This window comes from Callionymus lyra, chromosome 3 (assembly GCF_982586985.1).
Source record: "Callionymus lyra chromosome 3, fCalLyr1.hap1.1, whole genome shotgun sequence".
Classification (NCBI taxonomy): Eukaryota; Metazoa; Chordata; class Actinopteri; order Syngnathiformes; family Callionymidae; genus Callionymus; species Callionymus lyra.
The window spans coordinates 17,994,383-18,018,315 of record NC_141820.1 but is presented as its reverse complement, the minus strand read 5'-3'; the positions used below and the strand labels follow the sequence as shown (position 1 = coordinate 18,018,315).

Genomic DNA, 23,933 nt, shown 5'->3' with positions numbered 1-23,933 from the left:
CACCTGCTCCAATTATTATCAAATTAGCAGCAAATAGCTGACAATTACAGCCGCAGACGACGCTAACGACCCCGGAGAGGAAATTAGCGAGAGCGACGATGAGACGGCGATTAATCAGCAGAGACGAGTCGCTGTATCTGCATGTGACAGTCTGATGGAGGCGTCGACAGGTGGATGACATCATCAAGTGATCCTGTGAACTGATAAGAAAGTTTGGAGGTTTCCCTCTTAGAAAATAATTATGATGTCACTGTTCATGTCACAGGTTATGATGTCACTGTTCATGTCACAGGTTATGATGTCACTGTTCATGTCGCTAGTTATTATGTCATTGTTCATTAGACAGGTTATGATGTCACAGTTCATGTCGCTGGTTATGGTGTCACTGATCATTACACAGGTTATAATGTCACTGTTCACGTCGCTAGTTATGATGTCACTGTTCATGTCGCTGATTATGACGTCACTGTTCATTACACAGGTTATAATGTCACTGTTAACGTCGCTAGTTATGTTGTCACAGGTTATGATGTCACTGTTCATGTCACAGGTTACGATGTCACTGTTCATGTCACAGGTTATGATGTCACTGTTCATGTCACAGGTTGTGATGTCACTGTTCATGTCACAGGTTATGATGTCACTGTTCATGTCACAGGTTATGATGTCACTGTTGATGTCACTGGTTATGATGTCACTGTTGATGTCGCTGGTTATAATGTGACGGGTTATGTTGTCACTGTTCACTTCACTGGTTGTGATAACACTGTTGATGTCACTGGTTATAATGTCACTGTTTATGTTGCTGGTTATAATGTCACTGTTTATGTTGCTGGTTATGATGTCACTGTTCATGTCACTGGTTATGATGTTACTGTTCATGTCACAGGTTATAATGTCACTGTTCATGTCACTGGTTATGATGTCACTGTTCATGTCACTGGTTATGATGTCACTGTTCATGTCACAGGTTATGATGTCACTGTTCATTTCGCTGGTTATGATGTCACTGTTCATTACACAGGTTATAATGTCACTGTTAACGTCGCTGGTTATGATGTCACTGTTTATGTCGCTAGTTATGTTGTCACAGGTTATGATGTCACTGTTCATGTCACAGGTTATGATGTCACTGTTTATGTCACAGGTTATGATGTCACTGTTCATGTCACAGGTTATGATGTCACTGTTCATGTCACAGGTTATGATGTCACTGGTTATGATGTCACTGTTCATGTCGCTGGTTATAATGTGACGGGTTATGTTGTCACTGTTCACTTCACTGGTTGTGATGTCACTGTTGATGTCGCTGGTTATGATGTCACTGTTTATGTTGCTGGTTATAATGTCACTGTTCATGTCACTGGTTATGATGTCACTGTTCCCGTCGCTGATTATGATGTCACTGTTCATGTCACTGGTTATGATGTCACTGTTCCCGTCGCTGATTATGATGTCACTGTTCATGTCACTGGTTATGATGCCACTGTTCATGTCACAGGTTTTAATATGTTGGGTTATGATGTCACTGTTCACTTCACTGGTTGTGATGTCACTGATTATAATTTGACGGGTTATGATGTCACTGTTCACTTCACTGGTTGTGATGTCACTAGTCATGTCCCTGATTCATTGGTTCATTGGTGAGGTGCCGCTGGAGTGATAATGTCACCAGTGGTCACTCAAGGGATGATGTCAGCCCTATGATGATGTCATTAGTGTTATGTGGTCACTCAAATGATGATGTAACAGGTTATGAAGTTCCATTTTAGGTCAAATCACAACTCTGTGAGTTCTGATCAGAACAAGAAAGACCACACACGAACACACACTCTCTCTCTCAGACACACACCTATTTTATTGCATACTTTCTCATACACACTCGCTTACACAGACACACTCTCACACACTCACAAACAACTTCCCTTAAAAACACTCTTACAAACACTTTCACTTTAACACACGATTACACACACACCCTCACTTATATATTATCTCACACCAAACTCTCACACACACAACAATAAATAATACATTTTATTTAAAGGTTCCTTTTAAGAAACAGAAACACAAGTACACTTATGTATACTCACTTAAACAGACACCTATGCACATTCAGAACATACACACTCACAAAAAACCTCTCTCAAACACACAAGCTCACACATACTTCCACACACACACACTTTCTCACAAACACAAAAACACACTTTATTTCTCTATCTCAAACACTCAAACATACTCTCTACAAACACACACTCATTGACATAACCACAATCACGAATACACATTAAATACACACTGAAACAAACAAACACATACACAAATACATTCTCACTCACACACAGGCTCACACACGCATAAAAACACACGTTCTCTCACAGCCATTCACGGTCTCACACAGAGACACATATACTCTCTCACTTTCCCACACACAGTAACACACAAACACACACACACTCTCACTGACACACACACACTTCTATTCATATTCAAATGTTAAGTCGTATCTAAAATTGTGGCTCTTTCCAGCAGCTTCTTTAATGCATGTTGAGATTGAAGCAGGAGAGGAGGGAGGGAATTACCGAGTGTGTGTGTGTGTGTCAGTGCGCGTGTGTGCGTTAGGAGAGCGGGTGAGTTTGGGTGACTCAACGTCTCCAACAATTTTTCAGCCGGAAATTTGACAGACAGAAACGTTTCTGTGGAGACCCACCGCTCCGCCCAGCGAGGTCAAAACAGCAGTTAAAGGAGGGAGAGGGTGAGGAGGGGACCTATCTCTGACTTTAATGAAACACTGGTTTGATTTTGGAGCTGACACAAGCTCTCCAAGAGCAGACACACAAATATCATGTCTTTGGGGCACTGAGACACTGGGCTCTTTGACATTTGCGTGTGTGCGTGTGTGTGTGTGTGTGTGTGTGTGTGCGTGTGTGAGAGAAAGTGTGTGTATGTGCATCTGTAAGTGTGTGAGAGAGTATATCTGTAAGTGTGTAGTGTGTTTGTGAGAATGAGTGTGTGTGTGCATGAGTGAGAGACAGCAAGTGTGAGTGTGTATGTGCGTGCATGTGTGTGTGTGTGAGAGAGAGCATATGCGTGCATGTGTATCTGTAAGTGTGTAGTGTGTAGTGTGTTTGTGTGAGAGTGTGTGTGCGTGAGTGAGAGACAGCAAGTGCAAGTGCGTATGTGAGTGCATGTGTGTAAGTGTGTAGTGTGTGTGTGTGTGAGAGTATATCTGTGTGTGTGTGTGTGTGTGTGTGTGTGTGTGTGTGTGTGTGTGTGTGTGTGTGTGTGTGTGTGTGTGTGTGTGTGTGTGTGTGTGTGTGTGTGTGTGTGTGTGTGTGTGTGTGACAGAGAGTCTATGTCTCACATTATTATTTGTCAATAATAATGACTTACTTACTTACTATATGTGCACCCATTTGTGTGTGTGTAGGAGAGTATGTCTGTAAGTGTGTAGTGTGTGTGGTACAGTGTGTCTGTACGTTTGTCTGTGTGAGATAGAGTGTGTCTGTAAGGGTGTAGTGTGTGTGAGAGAGTGTGTCTGTAAGTGTGTAGTGTGTGTGAGAGAGTGTGTCTGTAAGTGTGTAGTGTATGTGAGAGAGTGTGTCTGTAAGTGTGTAGTGAGTGTGAATGCGTGTGTCTGTAAGTGTGTAGTGTGTGTGAGAGAGTGTGTCTTTAAGTGTGTAGTGTGTGTGAGAGAGTGTGTCTGTAAGTGTGTAGTGAGTGTGAATGCGTGTGTCTGTAAGTGTGTAGTGTATGTGAGAGAGTGTGTCTGTTATTGTGATGTGTAGTGTGGTCTGTGTGTGAAAGAGTACGTCTGTAAGTGTGTAGTGAGTGTGAAAGTGTGTGTCTGTAAGTGTGTAGTGTGTGTGAGAAAGTGTGTCTTTAAGTGTGTAGTGTGTGTGAGAGTGTGTCTGTAAGTGTGTAGTGAGTGTGAATGCGTGTGTCTGTAAGTGTGTAGTGAGTGTGAAAGTGTGTGTCTGTTTGTGTGATGTGTGCGTGTGAGAGAAAGTATGTCTCTAAGTGTGTAGTGTTTGTGAAAGAGTGTAGTGTGCGCGTGAGAGTGTGTGTGTATGTGTGTTTGTGAGCGAGTGTGTGTGAAGCTGCCCTGAGTGAGAGAGAGAAAGAGAGAGAGGCTGTCTGTTATACATGTAGTGTGTAAGTGTGTGTATTAATGAGTGTGTGTGGGACTTTGTGAACGAGTGTGTGTGTATGTCCATGTAAGTGAGCGAGTGAGTGAGTCCTGGGGCAGTTCTCTGCAACTTTAAAATGTCCCACAGTTCTTTCATTTGTGTTGCCTTTTGTATTCTTGTGAGTCTCCAAAGATGGTCCGTAGATGGCGCTGTCACGGTCACGCGACTTCTTCTACGTCTCACCGAAACTTCAGTCGGAGTAGCTGGTTTTTTCCTTTACAAATCATTTCATCTTGACGAGAGTTTAGACGTCTGCTCTCATCAGTCGTCTGACAAAAGTCGCAACATAATTCGTTTGATTCCAAATTACAGACTTGTGTGGCGCCGCAGACGCGAACCGAGTCGTGTTGTGACACTCGTACCGGAGCTCGTCAGCAGGCCCGGACAAATCGACACCCGTACAAAGATATCATGCGGCTCGTTCTCAAACAACGTCCCTGACAAGTGCCACTTATCCACTCACGCCACTCCGACGACGCCCACGTCAGGGGAGTCACCCCCGCAACCGGCAGGAGTGGTGGTGATGGTGGTGGTGGTGGGGTGTGTGGTGGGGTGTGTGGGGGGGGGGCATTGTCTCCCAAAGATGATTGTGTCTTTGTGCAGCTGTCAGGTGACGTTCCTATTTACATCTGACAAGAGCCAGGGAAGAAGGGATGGGTGAGGAACCAGTGGAGGGAAGGAAGGAAGGATGAGAGAGAGAGGAAAGCAAGAAGCAAAAGAAGGACAGACAGATGAAGGGTGGGGGGGGGAAAGAGAAGAAAGAAAATAATCGGTCGGAAAAAAAAAGAGTCAAGGTAGGAATGTCGGAAGGATGAGACAAAACTTCCCCAATGTGTTTAAACTCACACACTCCACAAACACATGCACACACACACTCACAGACCCCTCGCCTTCTCTGTCCCTCCGCCTCCACAAACACACATATAGTCTCTGCTGAAGCTGCACAGAGTGAAGAGTGTGTGTGTGTGTGTGTGCATGTGTGTGTTTGTGTGTGTTTGTGTGTGTCCGTCCAACTTCATCTTGCTCCTCTGAATATTCCCGTCGGTTGCCTGGAGACGAAGATTTGAACAAGGCCCATGGTTCTTTCCCACTGTTTGTGTGTGTGTGTGTGTGTGTGTGTGTGTGTGTGTGTGTGTGTGTGTGTGTGTGTGTGTGTGTGTGTGTGTGTGTGTGTGTGTGTGTGTGTGTGTGTTGGTGTGCGAGAGATGGTGAGAGACCATAGACACGTAAAGAAAAACTTGTATTGGATCAGTATTATGCACAAATAAAACAGCCTGCACTAGTTTGCTTTTAAACCCACAACTTTTACTGGTATGTTGTGCGAATGTGTGTGTAAGTGTGTGTAAGTGTGTGCGTCTGAGAGAGAGCGAGCGAGCGGGCACTGCTTCCTTCACCAGGAGATTAATAAGCTTTGTTACCACACCGACCAGAACCTGGTGACAAGCATCCGACCCAATGCATTATGGGTAACAGGCTGGATGTCCACAAGCAGCTTGTCTTAACGGCTCTTTTTTTATTCTGTGCGTTTTTTTCTCCCTGTGTGTGTCTGTTTGTGTGTACTTGTGAGTCTTTAAAGATTCGTCAGATTGATGATGAAGTTTTTAAAAATGACGGTGGTGACGATGATGTCTTGAAGATAAGGAAAGTAAAGAGATGATGATGATGATGATGATGACCTCAGGTCGAAGCGGTGGCCGAAGTCGCGTTCTCTGAGTCTTTCGACAGTTTTGAGGCCGATCCTGGTTCCGGGGTCTGGCACCTCGGTGAAGCTCCGTGATTGACGGATGACTCTTTCTGAAGTGCTGGATTAGTTTTGACACCAATGGTTTCTGTCAGAACTCTTGAAGGGCGTGCAGTGGTCGGTCCAGTCAACTTCTGCTAATGAGAGTTTCTTAACCCGATCTCCGTCTGCTCCCGATCCCCGAACAATAAACATCGCTCAATCTCATTTTTCGGAGAATCGGGTCCACAATGAGCGGACGGAGGCTCCGCGGCTGAACTTGTTCTCAGAGCTGGTCGCGTCATTATCTCAGACAGGAAGTTAATTAACGGATGAATGAAGACGGACGTCGCGGCGGGAAGACTGGCGGCCATGACACCACTTCAGAGGAGGAGATTAGCGCCATCAGTGCTCCTCCTGGATTACTCCTCTTTTCTTCTGCTATCGCTCCCTCTCCATCCTTCCGTCCTCCCCCATCTTTCATCCCTAAAGAACCCCGGTCGGGGGGGCGCGCATCTTCAAAGCCCCCCCCCCGTAATTCCTCTCATCATTAACAAGTTTCCAAAACTTCATTTCAGCCAATTACACATGCAATTAATTAATAAATGTGCTGTCATTACATCCCCGGAGTGATCCCAGCAGCGAGAGGATGGAAGAATGGAGCGGTCAATGAGGGGGGGGGGGGATTGTGGAGTTAATCTGGACGCACTGCTAATCTGAGTCTTCGGGGACAGAGGAGGACGGAAGACACGGCCGACGTGAAGACAAACTGAAGAAGAACATAAACACACACGGCGAGTGAGCACCCCTCGAGGTCCTGGTCCTGCTGGTTCCGAAACAACACACGGGTCTCAGTCAGACCCTGACACCGTGACCGGCAGCTGGAGACCTGAGTACGAGGCCTAGAGAGTTCATCGGTGTAGCAGGAGGTCATCGCAACAACAGGTGAGAGCAGCCCCGACAATGACGACGGTCAAGAAGAGGTCCAGGACGGAACCATCTGACGGGCGACCGTGCGAGACTGTGCGAGCATGAGTGTGTGAGAGAGTGTGTGTGTGTGTGTGTGTGTCTCGGTCTCACACGGTTCTGGTTTCAAACTGGACTGTAAGGGGAGTCATGTTGAGGCTCGAGGGAGGAGTGGGGTGGGGGCCGAGACCAGGTATCGGGATCTGTTCTGGGACTGGGAGCGGTCGAGAGGCTTCTGGGCGTAGTAGGGGGCTGAAGGGGGTGGGGGGCACTGTTGAAAGGGTCTGATCCTCAGCACTGATACCGACTCGCTTGTGTCATTCTCACCCAGCCGATCCTTGTCTGTCAGACTCACACCTGATACTCTGTCCTGTTGTCTGTCCCGAGTTCTCAGATCCAACTGTCCTGGGTTTTTAGGTTCCACTGTTCCAGGCTCTCAGGTGCACCTGTCCAAGGTTCTCAGCTCCAACTTTCCTGTGTTCTTAGGTCAAACCTTCCCAGATCCTCCTAGGTCCAAATTTAAGGGGTCTTACGTCCGACTTTACCAGGTTCTTAAGTCCAACTGTACTGGGTTCTCAGGTCCAACTTTCCCATTCTTTCAGGTCCAACTGTTCAAGAATCTCAGATCCGACTGTCTCGTTTTCTTTGGTCCAACTGTCCCAGACCCTCAGGTCCAACTGTCTGGGGTCCTTAGGTCCAACTGTAAGGGGTCTCAAGTCCAACTTTCCCAGGCTTTCAGGTCTAACTGTCCCATGTTCTTAGGTTCAACTGACCCAGACTCTCAGGTCCAACTCTTCGGGTTCTTAGGTCAAACTGTCTCGTTTTCTTTGGTTCAACTGTCCCAGACTATCAGGTCCAACTCTCTGGGGTTCTTAGGTTCAAGTGTTCATTGTTCTTCAGTACAACTGTGCAAAACTCTCAGGTCCAAATATTCAGGATCTTAGGTCCAACTGTCTTGTATTCTTTTGTTCAACTGTGCCAGACTCTCAGGTGCAACTGACTGGGGTTTTTAGGTCCAACACTCACATGTTCTTTGGTCCAACTGTCTCAGACCCTTAGGTCCAACTGTCTGGGGTCCTTAGGTCTAATTGTAGAAGAAATGTCCCGAGTCACACACTCACTCACATGAAAATCTCTGAAAATGGTGTTGCAAAAATTTGGAAAAAAAACTTTTTGGCAACACCTCCAGCTGCTAATTGTCTTAGTGTTTAGTGTCAGAGGTTGACAGCATCAGGCACTTGTGTTTTTTTCTAGTTGTTTTTATAATAAAAGCTGATAAAACACATGAAAAACTAGCACATCTCAAGCTGTTGCTGTGGTGGAGAAGTCAAGCTCCCCTCTTGCTTCAACAGAATACTGCAGTGAATTCTTGAAACTAAATGGTAGAGGGTGGTACGGAGTGATATTTGTTCTCTTCATGGTAAAATGAAGATGAAAATTTAACAACACCACGTGGAGATGATGATCTTTTCGTTCACGTATTCATCAAAACGGTTTCTTATGGTGTGTTTTCTTCTTTATAAGAGTTGCCTCACAAAAAAAACATCCACATGTGGAATCACGACACACCAAACAAACACTGCAGAGGCCGAAACTAAATCTGACAACTGCTCATTGGTCTGGAACGGGGGTGAGGAGGTAGGGGTGAGGTGGGGAGATGAGGTGGACGGGGGAGGAGGGCGTTATCAGTACTGTAACTTCAGCCATCTGATAAAGTTTCTGATCGAGTCACGTGATAGCGTCCGCGCGTTCCCATTGGCTGTGTAGTTGAGCGACCAGGTAATGATGTAAGGTGAGTGTGTGGGAACGAGCGCGGGCGTGTGTGTGTCCGCGTGTGTACGCCAGTGTGTGCACATGTGTGGGAACGGTTGAGGGTGATAACAGATTTTCCCACTGATGCCACCCGAGCCTTGTGTGTGTGTGTGTGTGTAAGAGAGAGAAAGTGTGTGTGTGAGCGCGTGCGTATACCGCGTGGAAGTAGGTGCGTGTGAAATGAAGGTAGAGAGAGTAGTGCGCGTGCGTGTGTAATACACTCTTCCTAATGAGTCTGGTCATCGACTAAATGGGAAGCGAGACAAAGATCCATATGGCGACGATGAGTCGGTGCCAGAACAGATAGACCGGTTCTAAAGTATTTGGGAATTTTAGAGTCAAAACCAAGGATGAAGGAACACTTTCTTCCGAGGCTTCGAAAAAACCGAGAGTGAAGATCATTCCACAGTGTTTGCTGCCATCTTGTGGTGACATCTGTTGACTCTTTTTAAAAGTTTTAATTTTAAAATATATATTTTCAATCAAAAAAAAGTTGCTTCAATGAAAACAACTATTTTCAATCAAGTTATTTAATTAAAATACATTGTTTTACTTAAATTAATTGAAATTACTACTGGGGGATTTGATAATAAAGACACTAATATGCATTCATTCATTCGGTCGGGGTTGTGGGGTGAGACTGGAGCCTATCCCAGTGTCATAGGGCGAGAGGCAGGGGACACCCTGGACAGGACGCCAGTCTGTCGCAGGGCCATACAAAGACAGACAATTTGTTCCAAACTGAAAAGAAATACTTCAGTAAAAGAAAACCGTTTCAAAAATGTTTAATTGAAGCTACTTTTCTTTTTTTTTAAATTGAACATTGTGAAAGTAATTGTTTTTATCGAAGCATCTTTTTTCATTTAACTTTTTTTTTAATTAAAATTTTGTTTATTCAACTTTTTGTCACTTTTTAATGATTAAAGCAACTTAAAAAGATCCCTGGTTTTGTATTGAAATTATTTTTATTGTTGCACCCATTTTCAATTGAATATTAAAGACACAAAGATACCTCCATAGAATCCAAAACTGATTTGAATTTGATGTGAACAAAAGTGAACAGATCTGAGGGGAAATAATCCGGATTATACAGGCGACTTGTTTGGCCAGCAGGGGGGGTCACCAGACAGGCAAGCGGTGGTGGTCCGACCCTGATGCTGGACTCGTTGACAGCCACTGGTGCTTCGTCTCTGGTCCCCCGCGCTTAAGATGAGCCACAGTTCCTCCGTTTTCAAGGCGACACTCGCTGCCGGTGTCGCGTAAACATGGGTCAGAAGAACCCGCCGCCGGGACAACTCAGGTCCGGTTCTGGAGTGTAGCCGGAGCTAACGAGGCTAACAGGATGTTGCGATGGATTCGACAGCAGCTGGTAACTTTGCCACCTTCTCACCCGCGTCACTACTTTTTTTCATCTGACTTTTTCAAACGCATGGAGAGAAAAAAACCAAAACAATGTTTAGTGGTTTGAAGCTAACAAGTTAGTAACTTGCTGAGAGGGAACTCTTAGGGCTGCTAACTACTGCTAGCATGTCAATACGTGGACTAGTTGGCAACACGTTAGCGTCACGACTCGGTCATCTTTGTGGGTTCGGTTACTCTCGGAACATTTTTTTTATTGTTGGGGTATCTTGTCACAACAATAGACTTTAGTTTCTCGGGGGTTAGCAACCTGTCGGCGTCTCCACTAGCTATAGCATGTCTGCGTGTTTATTTCCGCCACCTCCACCTTTATTCACCTCAGGTGTACGTGGATAGGTTTGAGTTGAAATAATAAAAAAAAGAAGATGCAATTGTTCTCGTGTTTGTTCTAAACCAGCTGGTGTTTGTCTGCAAACAGACTAAACTCTGTGTTCTCGCAAGTCAACCGGTTCATGTGGGCCACAGTAGACACGAACTTGTGATTCTAGCCTCGCAAATAAACCACAACTAACACGGAAATCCGATCTTGAAGCAGCGCCTTGTGGTCGAGACTGTGATGTTCCCACACGATGAAGATCCGCTCGTTAGATTAACATTCACTGCATTGGTTTTCAACACTGACACTGGAATTATAGGTTGTTTTTTTTTTTACACTCTTCTGAACACAATGACATCTCACACTTTTCCAAAAACTAGTAACACACCAACACAAATAACAAATTCATGCTCAAAAGCTCACATTGAAAACCAAACGCCTACATTAGTTTTCATAGTCCAGGTCAACCAAAACACCTCCACCTATAACGCTGTCGTAAAAAAACACATGTATATTTTTGTTTTATTTTGTCTGTGTATAGTAACCAATGTGTATACCTTTTTTCTATATAGAAAACATCCAGTGGGGATGAGTTTATGCTATAAAAGACAGTCAAAACTGTAATGTGATTTTACAAAAACAAATAAAACAAATAAATCTCTGTAGTGTGGATACAAATAACACTTTTTTTTTAAAAAGGAAAAATATTTGACTTCAATTATTTGACTCATTTACATAACTTTAATCAGCTGCTTTTCAACGAACATTAGAAAGAAGAAGACGTACTCTTATCCATACGCTGCTGCTCACTTCACCATCACGATTGGTTACATTTGGAACATTTAGTTGATCTATTCTGTAGTACTGTGTGATATAAGTTGTAACAAGTGAGTTAAAGTCAATTGTTTTGGCTTTGTTAAAGCTCGTTTGTAAAAGAAAAAGTAAAGTTTTTAAAAATATGTGAGAAGTATTGGTCATTGTGTTTTAATTATTATTTAAAAAAACAACAACATAAAAGCTGTGTGTGTGTGTCCGTCAGGGTTTGGACCCCCCTCACCAGAGTGACACCAGGACAGTCTACGTGGCTAACCGCTTCCCCCAACATGGACATTATGTCCCTGAGCGCTTTGCTGACAACCGGATCATCTCATCCAAGGTACGAGATGTCAATCCTTCAGCTGCTCCTGTGTATCTGTGTTAAAATGGGTTTGTTCGCCTACATTATATTTGTGTTTCAGTACACCGTCTGGAATTTTGTCCCAAAGAATCTGTTCGAACAGTTCAGAAGAATTGCAAACTTCTACTTCCTCATCATCTTCCTGGTGCAGGTGCTGACCCCTCACAGTGACCCCTTCCCCCCCACTAGACTGTTGTACTGGAAGTTGACCTGACTCTTGTTATCTCTCGCAGCTGATGATCGACACGCCAACCTCGCCCGTCACCAGTGGTCTTCCTCTCTTCTTCGTTATCACAGTCACCGCCATCAAACAGGCGAGTCTTTGTCTTCCTGCCTCACGTGAAGTGCTCACTGACCTGCTCTGGTCCACAGGGTTACGAGGACTGGCTGAGACACAAGGCTGACAATGAGGTCAACGGTGCTCCCGTTTACGTGGTCCGCAGTGGAGGTCTAGTACAGACCCGCTCCAAGAACATCCGGGTAGGAAGATCCAAATGTTCTCAAAGGCCTTCATATTTTGTTTAAAAAAACAAAAGGAATGGGATCAGGTTTTAGGAGATTGTCTCTGAGAGTGCTTTCATAGTTCATGTGTACATCTACTTTATTTATCTTTGAGCTGATAAAAGATGATTATTTGTCGGAGTGGAAGAGACGATCAGTAAACGATATAATACCAGGGACTTCCTGTTGTAAGTTCAGATCGGAGTAGGGGGATTGAATGAAATACATTAAAGTCATGTGTTTAAAGTATCAAGTTCTAGGATAAAAACATTTGGACTGAAGTCTTAGTAAATGCTTATATAACTGTTTTGACTTAAAAAAATAAAATTAAAACGAAAGTCCCTCAGACTCAAAATATAACGGTGCACTGATAAAATTGAACGCATTTTTTTTCAAATGGAAAGTATAATAGTCAGTCAATGTTTTTCCCCTGATTTGTTTTCTACCAACGATGAGGAAAAGCTCATGTGACAAACGGCCAACCATCCATGAATATTTTTTCCACTATGACGAAAGTAAAACGGTCTCTTTGTACCAAGACTTTTACGCCTTTTTACGGTCAGCTGCTCCTGTAAGTTTCAGGTTTTCTTCAGACAAGTACGTGTTTGTGTTTGTGAACCTTTTTTTGACAGGTTGTGTCAGGATTTAGCTTCCTTATCTTTCTTCATCAGCTGCTCTGTGGTTCCAGAAGAACAAAAATCTCTTGCACATGCTTTGTGATTCATTTCTGGGGTCCACCTTTACAGTGATTTGAGTACATATCTGCTTAAAGATTTTGAATGTGTGAAGAACACGAGTGTTACAGCCGAGATAAGCCGTGGCTAAATCCAAGTCTGCGTTCATGTAGGTCGGAGATATCGTACGAGTTGCCAAAGATGAAACGTTCCCAGTCGACCTCGTGTTGCTGTCGTCAGATCGTGCAGATGGAACTTGTCACGTGACCACAGCAAGTCTGGATGGGGAGACCAACCTCAAGGTGTGTTGGTGTTTTTATGTCTGATTTTTTTCTGTTTGTGTGTCTGTATGTGCGTCTTTTTCTGTTCGTTTTTGTTTATTTTTTGTGTCTTTCTATGTCTGTTTTCTTTTTGTGCGCTTGTGTAGGTCTGTTTTGTTTTGTTGTCTGTCTGTGTCTAGTTGTTGTGTTTATGTTTGTGGATCTATCCGTTTGTGTGTCTATGACTTTTTTGTTTTCTTTATGTGTTTCTGTCTTTGTTTCTTTTTTTTCTGTGGGTGTTCATCTGATTTTGTTTCCATGTGTCTTTCTGTTTTGCTTTTTTGTACACGTATGTGTCTGTTCTGAGTCCGATGTGTGTCTGTCTTTGTCTGTTTTAGTTTTGGTTTATGTGTCTGTTTGTTTGTGTTTCCATTTGTAAGGAAGTCATTTTTATTTGTATATCGCTTTTCCAGACCAGGGTCACAAAGCGCTTAAACAATCAAAACAACATTCAATAAAGTATATACTTTAAATTTGTGTTTGTCTGTCTTTGTCCGTTTGTGTTTGTCTGTGCACGTTCATGTGTTGGCATCTGGGCTCAAATTCGTTATGAAATTATGACTGTTCGAAACTATTGTTAATTAATGTATACAGAGTATGAAATTACTTCTAACTAACTTCCTAATTTAATTGAACATAAAACATTAAAAGAAGAACAAAATTTAAAAATATTTTCAAGTTCCTCATTACCCTGATTTGACAACGTGCCTTTGTGCATCCGTGACTTCTCTGTGCCCCTTCAACAGACCCACCTCTCTGTGCCGGAGACATCAGTGTGTCAGTCGGTGTCCCGGCTGGAGTCCCTGCTGGCTGTAGTGGAGTGTCAACAACCAGAATCGGACCTGTACCGGTGAGTCTCTGGTCCGTCTTGTGCTGGTTTCTCCACTGACCAAGTGACGTTGTTGCAGGTTCGTGGGTCGGATCACGGTGACTCAACAGGGTGAAGAGATTGTCAGGTGAGTTCTGGAATGGTTGATCAAAATCTTTGCCACAAAAAAAAACAGGTTTTGGATGATATCCAAGTTTAAGAAGTTCTATACAGTGGAGGAAACAGAATTTGAGAGTTTAAACCACAAATGTTTTGTTATTGTCAATCCAGTTCCACTTTATCTAGACTGACTCACTTCAGTTGATAAACTGTATTTTATTCATAGTTACAATATTGATTAAAAGAGGGTGAGTTCAAGTCTTGAACACTTATTCATGGTTCAGGTCTCTGGGTCCGGAGAACCTGCTGTTACGAGGAGCTCGACTGAAGAACACCAAGGAGATTTTTGGTGAGTCAGCTCGTCGTTGACTGTGTCACAGAGCAAGTTCTCAGAACCGTGTTGTTGCTCTGTGTCAGGCGTTGCCATCTACACCGGCATGGAATCCAAGATGGCTCTGAACTACAAGTGCAAGTCCCAGAAGCGCTCGGCAGTTGAAAAGTAAGCAGCTTCGTTTGTTGACGTGTTCAGTGTGTAATGGTCTTTGGTCACAGGTCCATGAACTCCTTTCTCATCATCTACCTGGTCATCCTGCTGGTGGAGGCTGGGCTCAGCACAGTTCTCAAGTATGCCTGGCAGGCCCGGGAGAACTGGAGGGAACCCTTCTACAACCAGATGACTGAGCAGGAGAGGAACAGTAGTCGGGTCAGCGGTCTCTCTGACATTCACTGCTGCCTCCTCCTCTTACTCCAGCACTGACCTCTGCCCCCTTGGTTCCTGCAGATCCTGAAGTTCATCTCAGACTTTCTTGCCTTCCTAGTCCTGTACAACTTTATCATTCCCATTTCACTCTATGTGACTGTGGAGATGCAGAAGTTCCTGGGCTCCTTCTTCATTGGCTGGGACATGGACCTGTACCACCCTGAGAGCCACCAAAGAGCCCAAGTGAACACCTCGGACCTGAACGAAGAACTGGGACAGGTAGGTCAGATACGTCGTCAGTGCTCCGGGCTACTCATGGTGTTCTGCTGCAGGTGGAGTATGTCTTCACGGACAAAACCGGAACTCTGACAGAAAATGAGATGTACTTCCGGGAATGTTCCATCAACGGCATAAACTACCAGGAAATCAATGGGAAATTGATACAAGAAGGACAGAAGAACCCTGCAACCGCTTCTGGAGCCAAATTGGTAAAAGTCCAACTTTCAACCATCACTGTTCTGAGGACTCCACACTCGCTTGTTAGTGTGACCGACGACTCCCGTTTGTTTTCAGGGTCAGGAGGAGATTCTTTTTCTGCAGGCGGTCTCTCTGTGTCACACCGTCCAGATCAGTTATGACCAGCCAGACCCTCTCTCCCCGGGATCAGATCCTTTCTCTCACATCAACGGCTTCTCGTCCCCACACATCGAGTACTACGCCTCCTCGCCTGATGAAAAAGCACTGGTTGAGGCAGCTAAGAGGTAAGATGATTTACACTTTGATTATCATCTTAAACTTCCTCAGATTACACTGTCGTCTCCTTGTTTTTCAGACTAGGGGTGGAGTTTGTCAACAGCAGCGCAGATGTCATAGAGATTCAAACTTTGGGAAAATCAGAGAAGTAAGTTGATGAGTCTAGCGTGTGTCAGCTGTCTCCTGAACATACCAACGGCTAAGTTTGTACAACAGAATAACTGCTGTGTGGTGTCTTCCAAGCTACTTTTCAGGTGCTTGAAGTGACATCCAAAAGTCAATGTTTGGCCTTCGTTTTTTTTCGTTGACATCCATGACACGGCGCCTCTTTCAGGTACAAGCGTCTGCATGTGCTGGAGTTTGACGCCGAGCGCCGCAGGATGAGCGTCATCGTGCAGACGCCGTCAGGTACACGGCCGACTCCGTTCATAATTCGAACCATCAAGTTGGCTCATCAAGTCATCGCCTGCTCTCTTTTAGGAGTCAACATTTTGTTCACCAAAGGAGCCGAGTCGGCAGTTTTACCTCTCAGCACCAGCGGAGAGATCCACCAGACGCAGAACCATGTGGATCAATTTGCACGGGTGATGTCATGAATAAGGATGATAACGATGATCACATTGTGCACTCGTTACAGTCCTAACGACCTTCCACTCGTACAGAAAGGACTACGCACCCTGGTGGTTGCCTGCCGTCACTTCAGTCCAGAAGAGTACAGTGATGTTGAGAAACGACTGTACACCGCCCGGACGGCTCTGCAGCAGAGAGAAGAGCAGCTGCAGGAGGTCTACAGCTTCATCGAGAGAGACCTCCACGTGCTGGGAGCCACAGGTGTGGAGGACCGGTGCGTGCACGTGTTATTGTGGGGCTCACAAAAAGGTGCCTTACACTAATGATGTGCCTCGATGATGTGTCCCAGGCTACAGGACCAGGTCCAGGAGACCATCCAGGCCTTGCGTATGGCAGGAATCAAAGTGTGGGTGCTGACGGGAGATAAACACGAGACGGCGGTCAGCGTCAGTGTGTCCTGTGGACACTTTACCAGAAATATCAACATCCTGGAACTTTTGAGACAGCAGACCGACAACGAGTGTGTAGAGCAGCTGCGGAGACTCAGCCGACGGTTAGTCTCATTTTAACACCCGAGCTCACTCCAGGCACAACCTTAGTGTGACTCGTGAAGGGCTTGATTTGAATTACTTCCTCTACTATTGGAGCGGGCAACAGAGGGCAAGGCCTGTCACTATACAGAAGCATAAAGAGGATGTATTCCTACAAACACCTGTGGCTCTCAACAGATGTGTCCACTTTTCTCATTTTAAGTTCTGACACAAATTAAACACAAACTATTCCTGAAAATGCAGAGGGAGAGTGTTTTTACAAAAATGAATTGTCACAACATGGATAATGTTTATCAAAGTCAAAACACCTTTTTTACATGACTTTAAGGAGATTATGAATCCTAAAATCTATCAGAGGAAGGAGGTCAATTGTGTACAATTTCTGTACCAACGTGTTATAAGCGGATGTGAATTATATAAAGAACTGACACAGTAGAATGCATGTGATTGATTTATGAAAAATGGTCATAAAGTTGTGGAGGTATGTCAGTAGACTGAGGTGTGTGACGTGCAGGTTTAGGGGCTTCTGGCACAGTTCTGACATTCGAATTATGTTTGTGTGTCTATAGGGTGCAGCAGGACCATGTGACCCAGTACGGTCTGGTCGTCGACGGTGCAAGTCTTTCTCTGGCTCTGAGGAAACACGAAAAGCTTTTTCTTGATGTTTGTAAAAACTGTTCTGCGGTTCTGTGCTGCAGGATGTCTCCACTGCAGAAGGCCAAGGTACTCACAAATACACACAACTATCACTAAAGTACCCTTTTGAATGCATGCTTGTGTGTTGTCCAGGTGGTCCGTCTCTTTAAGACTTCTCCAGAAAAACCCATCACGTTAGCTGTTGGAGATGGAGCCAACGACGTTAGTATGATCCAAGAGGCGAACGTTGGTATAGGTATGCACACGTACTCACAAACGCACACACATGCATGCACACACACTTATACCTCTGGAAATGGTGTGCAGGAATCATGGGAAAGGAGGGACGTCAGGCCGTGAGGAACAGTGACTATGCCATTGCGAGATTCAGATTTCTGTCTAAACTCCTCTTGGTCCACGGACACTTCTACTACGTGAGGATCTCCACGCTCGTTCAGTACTTCTTCTACAAGGTATTTGCTGAACTGAAAATCTGTTTTGAAATTTTTGAAAAAGGAGCAAACGTGCTGAAACACTAGCGTGTGTTCTTCTGTCTTCCAGAATGTTTGTTTCATCACCCCACAGTTCTTGTACCAGTTCTTCTGTCTCTTCTCACAACAAGTGAGTGACAATCAGGTTTTAAAAGCATCGCAATGGTGTCACTTTAATGTTTTTGATGTTAGTGGCGACGCTGAATAACATCTTAGACGAGGGAAAATATGAGGAAAATGATGCCAAAACCCAAACAAGGTACTAAAACCTGCTGATGTGTCTTCTTTAGACTCTGTACGACAGTGTGTATCTGACACTGTACAACATCTGCTTCACGTCACTGCCCATCCTGGTCTACAGTCTGTTCGAGCAGCTCGTTCATCCTCAGGTTCTACTGAACCAACCGAGCCTGTACAGGTACTGACTGACCAGTCCTGTAACCATATGCTTACTGTGTGTGTGTGTCTCACCGGTGTCTCTCGTTTCCAGAGACATCAGCAAAAACTCTCTACTCTCTCTTCGCACCTTCATCTACTGGACTCTTCTGGGCTTCTGTCACGCCTTCATCTTCTTCTTTGGATCTCGGGTTCTGCTGGGAGAGGACACGTCACTGATGTCCAGCGGGCAGGTTTGTCTCAGAACAAGTGTGAGTGTGTGTCTGTGTCTCACCAGTGTCACTTGTGTCCCGCAGATGTTTGGTTCCTGGACATTTGGGACTCTGGTGTTCACCGTCATGGTTCTCACCGTCACACTGAAGGTGAGATGAAACTCGAGAGTGGTGCCAGGTGGTCCAGTCTAACACTTCTGCTCATCCAGTTGGCTCTGGAGACTCATTTCTGGACCTGGATGAGTCACCTAGTGACTTGGGGATCCATCGCCTTCTACTTAGTCTTCTCGCTCTTCTATGGTGGAATCCTCTGGTAGGCCCAAAGTTCTGCCATGAGCTTTGATTCTCTTTCTCACAGTGGTTCTGTCTGCAGGCCGTTCCTCCACACACAGGACATGTACGCAGTGTTCGTGCAGCTGCTCTCCTGTGGTTCCGTCTGGTTTTCTATGCTCATCATCACCATCACCTGCCTCGCTCCAGACGTCTTCAAGAAGGTTCTGGATCGACACCTTTGGCCCACTGGGACACACCAGAGCCAGGTACAGTAGTGGACTGAAAAAAACATCTAAAGTCCTCCACTCCCTGAAGGACTGATGTCAGCAAAATAATAGATTTTGAAATAATACAGTTATAATCATGTAGTTGTGACATAGTTAATATAAAACAATTGTAATATCACTTTTATAATAATGTATTTGTGATAATTCTTATAACAGCTATAACATAGTTATGATAATCTTCTAATTTATTGTTAGTTTCTGATGTAATATAACACTTTATTATTAATTATATAACCATGTTATCTCAGCTAAATTATAACTATATAATGCATTTGTAAAGTTATATTAAACAGTAATTATTACATACTTTGATACGGTTATAATAATGACCTTGTGATAACATAATACAATTGTGAAAAATAATGTGACATTAAATAAAGAATCACAGTTGTATAAGTAATTGACATTAGAAAAGTTACCACTTTAACACATTTTCCTCAACTGCAAGAATTTAAAGTTTACCGAAAAGGTGTTGAAAATATGTCAATGTTATATTGAGATTTATAGTTGTTCTAAGAGTCTTGTGCCTCCAGGTTGCTTGTGTGTTGTCATGTGACTCAGGTGTTGTTGTCTGTGTCCAGGCTCTGCTGGCACCAGAGGATCCCACGCTGAGCTGTGTGGAGTCTCTTTGCTGCTTCCAGAACGGACAGAGCGGCTGTTCAAGACTGATCCCACTTCTAGACCACATGAGAGGAAGCTGCCAGAGCGGGGAGACCAGAGCGTGCCCCGTCTCAGGCCGAAGCAGGTGAGTGTGAGGGACCCGGACCACCGGTCTGTTCTAAACTCATCCAGCCGTTCCTTCCGCAGGTCGTGGGCCGATGAGCCCTTCACCACTGACCGCAGCATCCTGACCCTGTCCCCTCTGGAGGTCAGTCACTGCTGAAGGCCACAATGAGACCAAAGTGAGGGTCCAGAGATGAAGTCTCTGAACCCAGAAGGACCTCCTGAACCAGCTGTCACGTGCCTGTAGCAACATTGGTTCTGACTCAGAAGCCATAAAGACAGTCTGAATGTTAAAGTACGGATGAGACTGTTACCATGGATACTGTCAATCATGTCTGTTCTATATTTATTCTTGTGTCTCTTGTGTGCTTGCTGACGTGTTGATAAAAGTTTTACTTTCAGAGATCGTTGGTCAGCAGTCACGACTTCACTTGTTCCATTCAACTAATTTATTTACTAATTTATGAAAATCAACAAACGTTTGGAGTGTTTGAGCAGGTCAGGCTCCCATCAGTCACTCGGATTCTTCCAGGTCCACCAGGGCGGCATGTCTGTTGGCCTGCGACCCCTCACTGAAGAAGATTTTTCTGATCCGTCCAGACTTGGGCGCCCGTATGGTGTGCTGGAGAGAGAAACCCAAGTCAAATATCCGCAGCTAACCTTATGTCAGTCTCTTACCTCCATCTTCATGGCAATCATCACCATCAGGGGGTCTCCGGCCGAAACCTGATCTCCCACCTTCACCAGAACCTGCAGACAAAGACACAGTCAAAACCCGGTGTCGGGACTGAGTAGGTCTTACAAACCTTCTCAATGGTTCCAGTCATGGGGGCCAAAGCTCCGCCCTGAACCACGGAACCGCTTGCTGCAGCCCGGTGTTTTGGAGCAGGAATAGAAACGCTACAGCTTCCTTCCTGCTCAGGAACAGGAGAATGACTCCGGCTCTGCCGGTACTGGGTCAAGTGATGCAGCACTCACGGAAGAAAAAAGGTGGACAGCATCATCCAGAACCAGCAGTTTAGGTCGAGACTTGACTCCGTCGACGGAACAGCGCAGATAAGAAACTCCGTTCTCGTCCTCCAGATGACCGGTCACATAATGCAGGTCCTGACCAACCTGAGGGCAGGACCGGTCAGTGACTCGGACCAACACCACAGTACCAAAACTCAGACTCACCTGCATCTGGAAAGTTCCATCTTTGTTCATTGTAACAGCAACATTTTGTTCTGAAAATCAGGAGTTGGTCAGAACCAAGTCGGTTCAGAGGCAGAACAGGTGGTTTAAAGAACTTACTCTGGTCTCCCAGCTGCAGCGTCACATCTCTGACCATCTGAGTATTAAGTCTCCAACCATGGCCGGACCCAAAGGGTGAGAAGCAGTCTGCAGCATAGTGTTAGTCACCTCTACTGTAGTAGCCTCAATATTGACGGTCATGAGCAGGTCCTCACCTGTGCTGGTCTCGCTGAAGTCTTCCGTGTGTCTCTGCTCGGTCAACAGAAGTCCAAGGACTGTCTGGCACATTGCGGCAGCAGAAGGAGGGGCGGCGGCTGGGAACAAGTCGTCATGGTGACGCTGGATAAAACTGGTGTTGACGTTTCCTGCCTCAAACTCGGGGTGACCAGAGAGTGTGAGCAGGAAGTCTATGTTTGTGTTGAGCCCGACGATCTGCAACAAGTGTCATGGTTGGTGTCAATCAGGAGTCCCCAAACCTTTTCCTGTGAGGGCCACATAACGTTTCCCTTCTCTGGGGGGCCAGGGTCAGTGACAGAGTGACAGGGGTCCCCAAATGTTGTTTTACAGAAAGTCATAAACCAAATAACCCTCTCTGGATTCTTCTCAGAAAAAAGTCAGGAATGAATAATAATTAAAGTATTAGGCCCAAAATTTTTAATTTCACACTTACATTGAAATGACGTAAACAGTAGCGAAGTTTCTTCAGGGCTGCGTGACGATCTTCTCCCCAGACCACAAGTTTGGAGATCATAGGGTCATAGTGGGCCGAGACCTCATCTCCTGCACACACACACAATACAGTCAGTTCGTTGTCACAGCTTTCCTCACCTGACTCACCTTGTCGTACACCCGTCTCTATCCGGATGTCGGCATCTCCTGCTGGCGTGGAGAGGTGCAGCAGAGGCCCCGCCCCTGGCAGGAAGTCGTTTGACGGGTCCTCTGCATAGATCCGGGCCTCAAAGGAGTGACCTCTGAGGACTATGTCTTCCTGGAGGAGGGGCAGGCGCTCACCTGCTGCCACCTGGTGGAGGAGAACATCAAGATAAAGCGACACGACCCAGACAGACAGGAAGTGGTCTCACCCTGAGTTGCCATTCCACCAGGTCTGTGCCCGTCACCATCTCGGAGACGGGGTGTTCCACCTGCAGCCTGGTGTTCATCTCCATGAAGTAAAAGTTGTGCTCGGCGTCCATGATGAACTCCACCGTGCCTGAAAGTCAGAGGTCAGGTGATGAACTTGACTGACACATTGTTCTGCCCAGGATGACTCACCTGCTCCCACATAATTTACAGCCTTTGCAGCTCGGACCGCGGCCTCACCCAGTTTGCACCTCACCTCCGCACTGATACCAGGCTGCGGAAGACACGCTCTTCAGATCTGTCCATGTGCAGCTCACCCACACGCTCACCCCTGGTGCTTCCTCGATAATCTTCTGGTGTCTCCTTTGGACACTGCAGTCCCTCTCAAACAGGTAAACCGCGTTTCCGTGGGCGTCGCCAAACACCTGGACCTCCACATGTCTGAGGAGGCAGGATCACCTTCAGTACATACTAGGGGGGGACTTGCACGAATACATGAAAACCTACCTGGGATCCTGCACAAACTTTTCCACCAGCATGACATCATCATTAAAGGACTTGCGAGCTTCACGTCGCGCAGACTCCAGCTGCTCCAGGAAGTCCGAGGCCGACCAAGAGATCCGCATTCCCTGCGAACAAAGGTTTAGGTGTCACTCATACCCTCAGGCGCGGACTCATCATTTCCCAAAAAACAAACCTTGCCTCCTCCTCCCCGAACGGCCTTGATCATCACAGGGTAGCCGATGTCGGCCGCCTCGTCCTGCAGTCGTGTGTCCGACTGGTCGTCTCCATGGTAACCGCCGATGATAGGCACCCCGGCGGCCGCCATGATGTATTTTGACGTGCTGACAAAAAGGGAGTAACGCATGTCACAACGACTTCACAGTGAGCGTCAGTGTGTCTCTCCCTCACCTCTTGATACCCATGTCTCTAATGGCGGATGATGGGGGTCCGATGAAGATGATCCCTTCTCGCTGGCACGCCTCTGCAAATTCTGTGTTCTCTGATAGGAACCCATAACCAGGATGGACAGCCTGAACACACACACATTTGTGTTTGTGCTTGTGTTGGATCTTCCACAGTAGCCTTCTGACTTACGTGGGATCCGGACTTCTTGGCGACCCCGAGCACCTTGTCCATGCACAGGTAGCTCTGCTGGGAGGGCGCAGCCCCGATGTGATAGGCCTCATCAGCCTAGAAAAAAAAACACTTACTGAGACGAGTCCAGAACAGAACCTATGGCATCATCATCATCACCATGGCGACGTGCATGGAGTCTCTGTCCGCGTCACTGTACACCGCCACGGAACGGACTCCCATCCTGCGCGCCGTGCGCATCACCCGACAGGCGATCTCTCCCCGGTTCGCGATCAGAACCTTCTCTATTCGCTCCACACCTGCTCGAACACAAGCCAGTGTCCCGTTATAACATGCATCGCAGGGGGTCGCTCGGGTGGGTCTCACCTCCAGAGATGAACCTCAAACTTCTTCTGGACCACGTCAAGTTCCTAAGGGGGACATTAGCCGTTAGCCATGTCAACAATACACAAGTCAGACAAGACCATCACTAGCAGGTCCGGAAGATGTGAGGACGAACTACTGTTTGGTGCGAGTTGGTTTAGTTCAGAATGTTTTTTGTCCGTACTCACCGTGAGATCCTGTTCAGACCCTGCAGGGTCGACAGACTCAGGACGACCGCGGCCATGCTAACAGCTAGCTTAGCACCGTCGTCCTACAAAAGTTGATGAGAAAACTTTAAAGGTTCATTTAACACATCAGGATCAGGTGTGTGTGTCTTCAGCAGGTGTGTCCTCCAGCGACCCCTCTCCTCTGCACGGGGACGACGATCAGAAACCTAAATTTGACCTGACTAGTACCCGTAGTTTCACTGACCAATAAGAGGCGGTGACACAGGGGCGGCGAAGCTGCAGTGACGAACATCAACCAGCAGGGTTCGTCTTTCTTCTGGTGTCCAACTCTGTGTTGGCATGTAATCCTGGGA

At 45.9% G+C, this 23,933-nt stretch overlaps 2 protein-coding genes across 3 annotated transcripts; one reads left to right on the top strand and one right to left on the bottom strand.

The window, feature by feature from the left end:
* The first annotated feature begins 9,819 nt into the window (after nucleotides 1-9,819).
* atp11b (ATPase phospholipid transporting 11B) lies at nucleotides 9,820-20,021 on the top strand. Of its 2 annotated transcripts, XM_087786765.1 has the most exons (30): nucleotides 9,821-10,060; nucleotides 11,466-11,582; nucleotides 11,665-11,754; nucleotides 11,837-11,917; nucleotides 11,976-12,083; nucleotides 12,952-13,080; nucleotides 13,845-13,948; nucleotides 14,007-14,054; nucleotides 14,311-14,375; nucleotides 14,444-14,525; nucleotides 14,579-14,729; nucleotides 14,808-15,005; nucleotides 15,059-15,214; nucleotides 15,300-15,487; nucleotides 15,559-15,627; nucleotides 15,814-15,887; nucleotides 15,960-16,063; nucleotides 16,142-16,323; nucleotides 16,399-16,602; nucleotides 17,170-17,323; nucleotides 17,390-17,492; nucleotides 17,564-17,709; nucleotides 17,798-17,857; nucleotides 18,018-18,145; nucleotides 18,218-18,356; nucleotides 18,420-18,485; nucleotides 18,545-18,648; nucleotides 18,709-18,874; nucleotides 19,477-19,640; nucleotides 19,703-20,021. In XM_087786765.1, the coding sequence occupies exons 1-30, from the start codon at nucleotides 10,034-10,036 to the stop codon at nucleotides 19,776-19,778; spliced, it is 3,483 nt and encodes a 1,160-aa protein (XP_087642891.1). In that variant the 5' UTR covers nucleotides 9,821-10,033; the 3' UTR covers nucleotides 19,779-20,021. The 2 variants fall into 2 exon arrangements, with proteins under 2 accessions (XP_087642890.1, XP_087642891.1); XM_087786764.1 differs by having other exon boundaries at nucleotides 9,820-10,060; nucleotides 18,218-18,485.
* Nucleotides 20,022-20,048: 27 nt separating this feature from the next.
* On the bottom strand, nucleotides 20,049-23,809 carry mccc1 (methylcrotonyl-CoA carboxylase subunit). Its single transcript, XM_087786766.1, has 19 exons — nucleotides 23,581-23,809; nucleotides 23,396-23,439; nucleotides 23,189-23,328; nucleotides 23,030-23,125; nucleotides 22,844-22,965; nucleotides 22,629-22,776; nucleotides 22,439-22,560; nucleotides 22,261-22,372; nucleotides 22,124-22,205; nucleotides 21,934-22,061; nucleotides 21,689-21,872; nucleotides 21,522-21,631; nucleotides 21,067-21,283; nucleotides 20,912-20,998; nucleotides 20,795-20,844; nucleotides 20,597-20,734; nucleotides 20,425-20,532; nucleotides 20,297-20,368; nucleotides 20,049-20,240 (listed from the first exon to the last, which is right to left on the bottom strand). The coding sequence occupies exons 1-19, from the start codon at nucleotides 23,634-23,636 to the stop codon at nucleotides 20,133-20,135; spliced, it is 2,124 nt and encodes a 707-aa protein (XP_087642892.1). The 5' UTR covers nucleotides 23,637-23,809; the 3' UTR covers nucleotides 20,049-20,132.
* Between the last annotated feature and the right edge of the window lie 124 nt (nucleotides 23,810-23,933).